The sequence below is a fragment of the Loxodonta africana genome, chromosome 1, assembly GCF_030014295.1.
Source record: "Loxodonta africana isolate mLoxAfr1 chromosome 1, mLoxAfr1.hap2, whole genome shotgun sequence".
Taxonomy (NCBI): domain Eukaryota; kingdom Metazoa; phylum Chordata; class Mammalia; order Proboscidea; family Elephantidae; genus Loxodonta; species Loxodonta africana.
The window spans coordinates 176,515,198-176,516,489 of NC_087342.1; the positions used below are offsets into that span (position 1 = coordinate 176,515,198).

General features: G+C 47.4%; 1 protein-coding gene across 1 annotated transcript; it reads left to right on the top strand.

The window, feature by feature from the left end:
* The first annotated feature begins 697 nt into the window (after nt 1-697).
* Nucleotides 698-1,054, top strand: LOC100674395 (V-type proton ATPase subunit G 1-like). The gene has a single exon (XM_064267213.1). It carries the CDS (start codon nt 698-700, stop codon nt 1,052-1,054), a length of 357 nt encoding a protein of 118 aa, XP_064123283.1.
* Nucleotides 1,055-1,292: the final 238 nt, after the last annotated feature.

Below are 1,292 nucleotides of genomic sequence, written 5' to 3' on the forward strand. Positions count from 1 at the left end.
GGGAATCATTTAAAAATTTAAATGTTCAGGCCACATCCCAGGCCAATTACGTCACAATCTGTGGGGCTGGGACATAGATATCAGTATTTTTGAAACTAGGTAATTCCAAAGAGTAGGTCATTTTGAGAACCACTGCTATTGATTATTAGCTTCTAAAGCTAAAGGAACAAAGTCTCTGATTATTTATAAAGAATCCATGAAACATTAAATAATGGCATAGTTCAGGGATCAGTAAACTTTTTCTGTATAGAGCCAGATTGTAAATATTTCAGGCTTTGTGGACCAGGAGGGAGAATTGAGGATATCATGTAAGTACTTAAAAAGAGAAAACAAGTTTCCACAGATTTTTTTATTGATGAAATTCAAAACTTATGGGCATTTAATTTTAAATTTCATATAATTTTACATGCTACGAAATGTTCTTCGGATTTTTTTTTTTTTTTTTTGACCATTTAGAAATGTAAAACTCATTCTTCGATTGTGAGCTGCACAAAAACAGGTGGTTGGCTGCATCTGACCGACCGGCGTAGCTTGTGGACGCCTGGCGTGGTTGACACTGCGCTCCGAGGAAGCTGCAGAAGCCACGGGAAAGGTCACGTGGTTCAGGGGCGTGCCGCAGACTCAGGCGCAGCCGCAGATCTGCGGCCCCGGGTCAGCTGAGCCCTTTGAGACCGTTGGCCACTGTGTGGCTGCCGCCATGGCCTGTCAGTCGCAGGGCATCCAGCAGCTGCTGCAGGCGGAGAAGCGCGCCGCCGAGAAGGTGGCCGAGGCCCGCAAGCGGAAGAACCGGAGGCTGAAGCAGGCCAAAGAAGAAGCTCAGGCTGAAATTGAACAGTACCGCTTGCAGAGGGAGAAAGACTTCAAGGCCAAGGAGGCCGCTGCTCTGGGCTCCCACGGCAGTTGCAGCAACGAAGTGGAGAAGGAGACCCAGGAGAAGATGACCGTCCTCCAGACCTACTTCCAGCAGAACAGGGAGGAAGTTCTGAAGAATCTCCTGGCCTTCGTCTGCGACATCCAGCCGGAAATCCATGAAAACTACCGCATAAATGGATAGGGAGGAAGAACTGCTCCATGGACTGGCAGTTTAACTGCCCTCATATGGAGTGTGAAGTTTTAGCAAAGCTTGAGTTGTATCCTTGTGAAAAGGCATTAAATTATTTCTCTGTTATATAGTGGGTCCCTTCATTTTTCGGGAGTCCTGGTGGTGCAGTGGTTAAGAGCTCAGGTCGGCAGTTCAAATCCACCAGCCGCTCCTTGGAAACCCTGTGGGGGCCGTGCTACTCTGTCCTACA

Excerpts from the sequence above, each read along its gene's own strand:
- LOC100674395 (XM_064267213.1), top strand. The coding sequence starts at position 698 with ATGGCCTGTCAGTCGCAGGGCATCCAGCAGCTGCTGCAGGCGGAGAAG.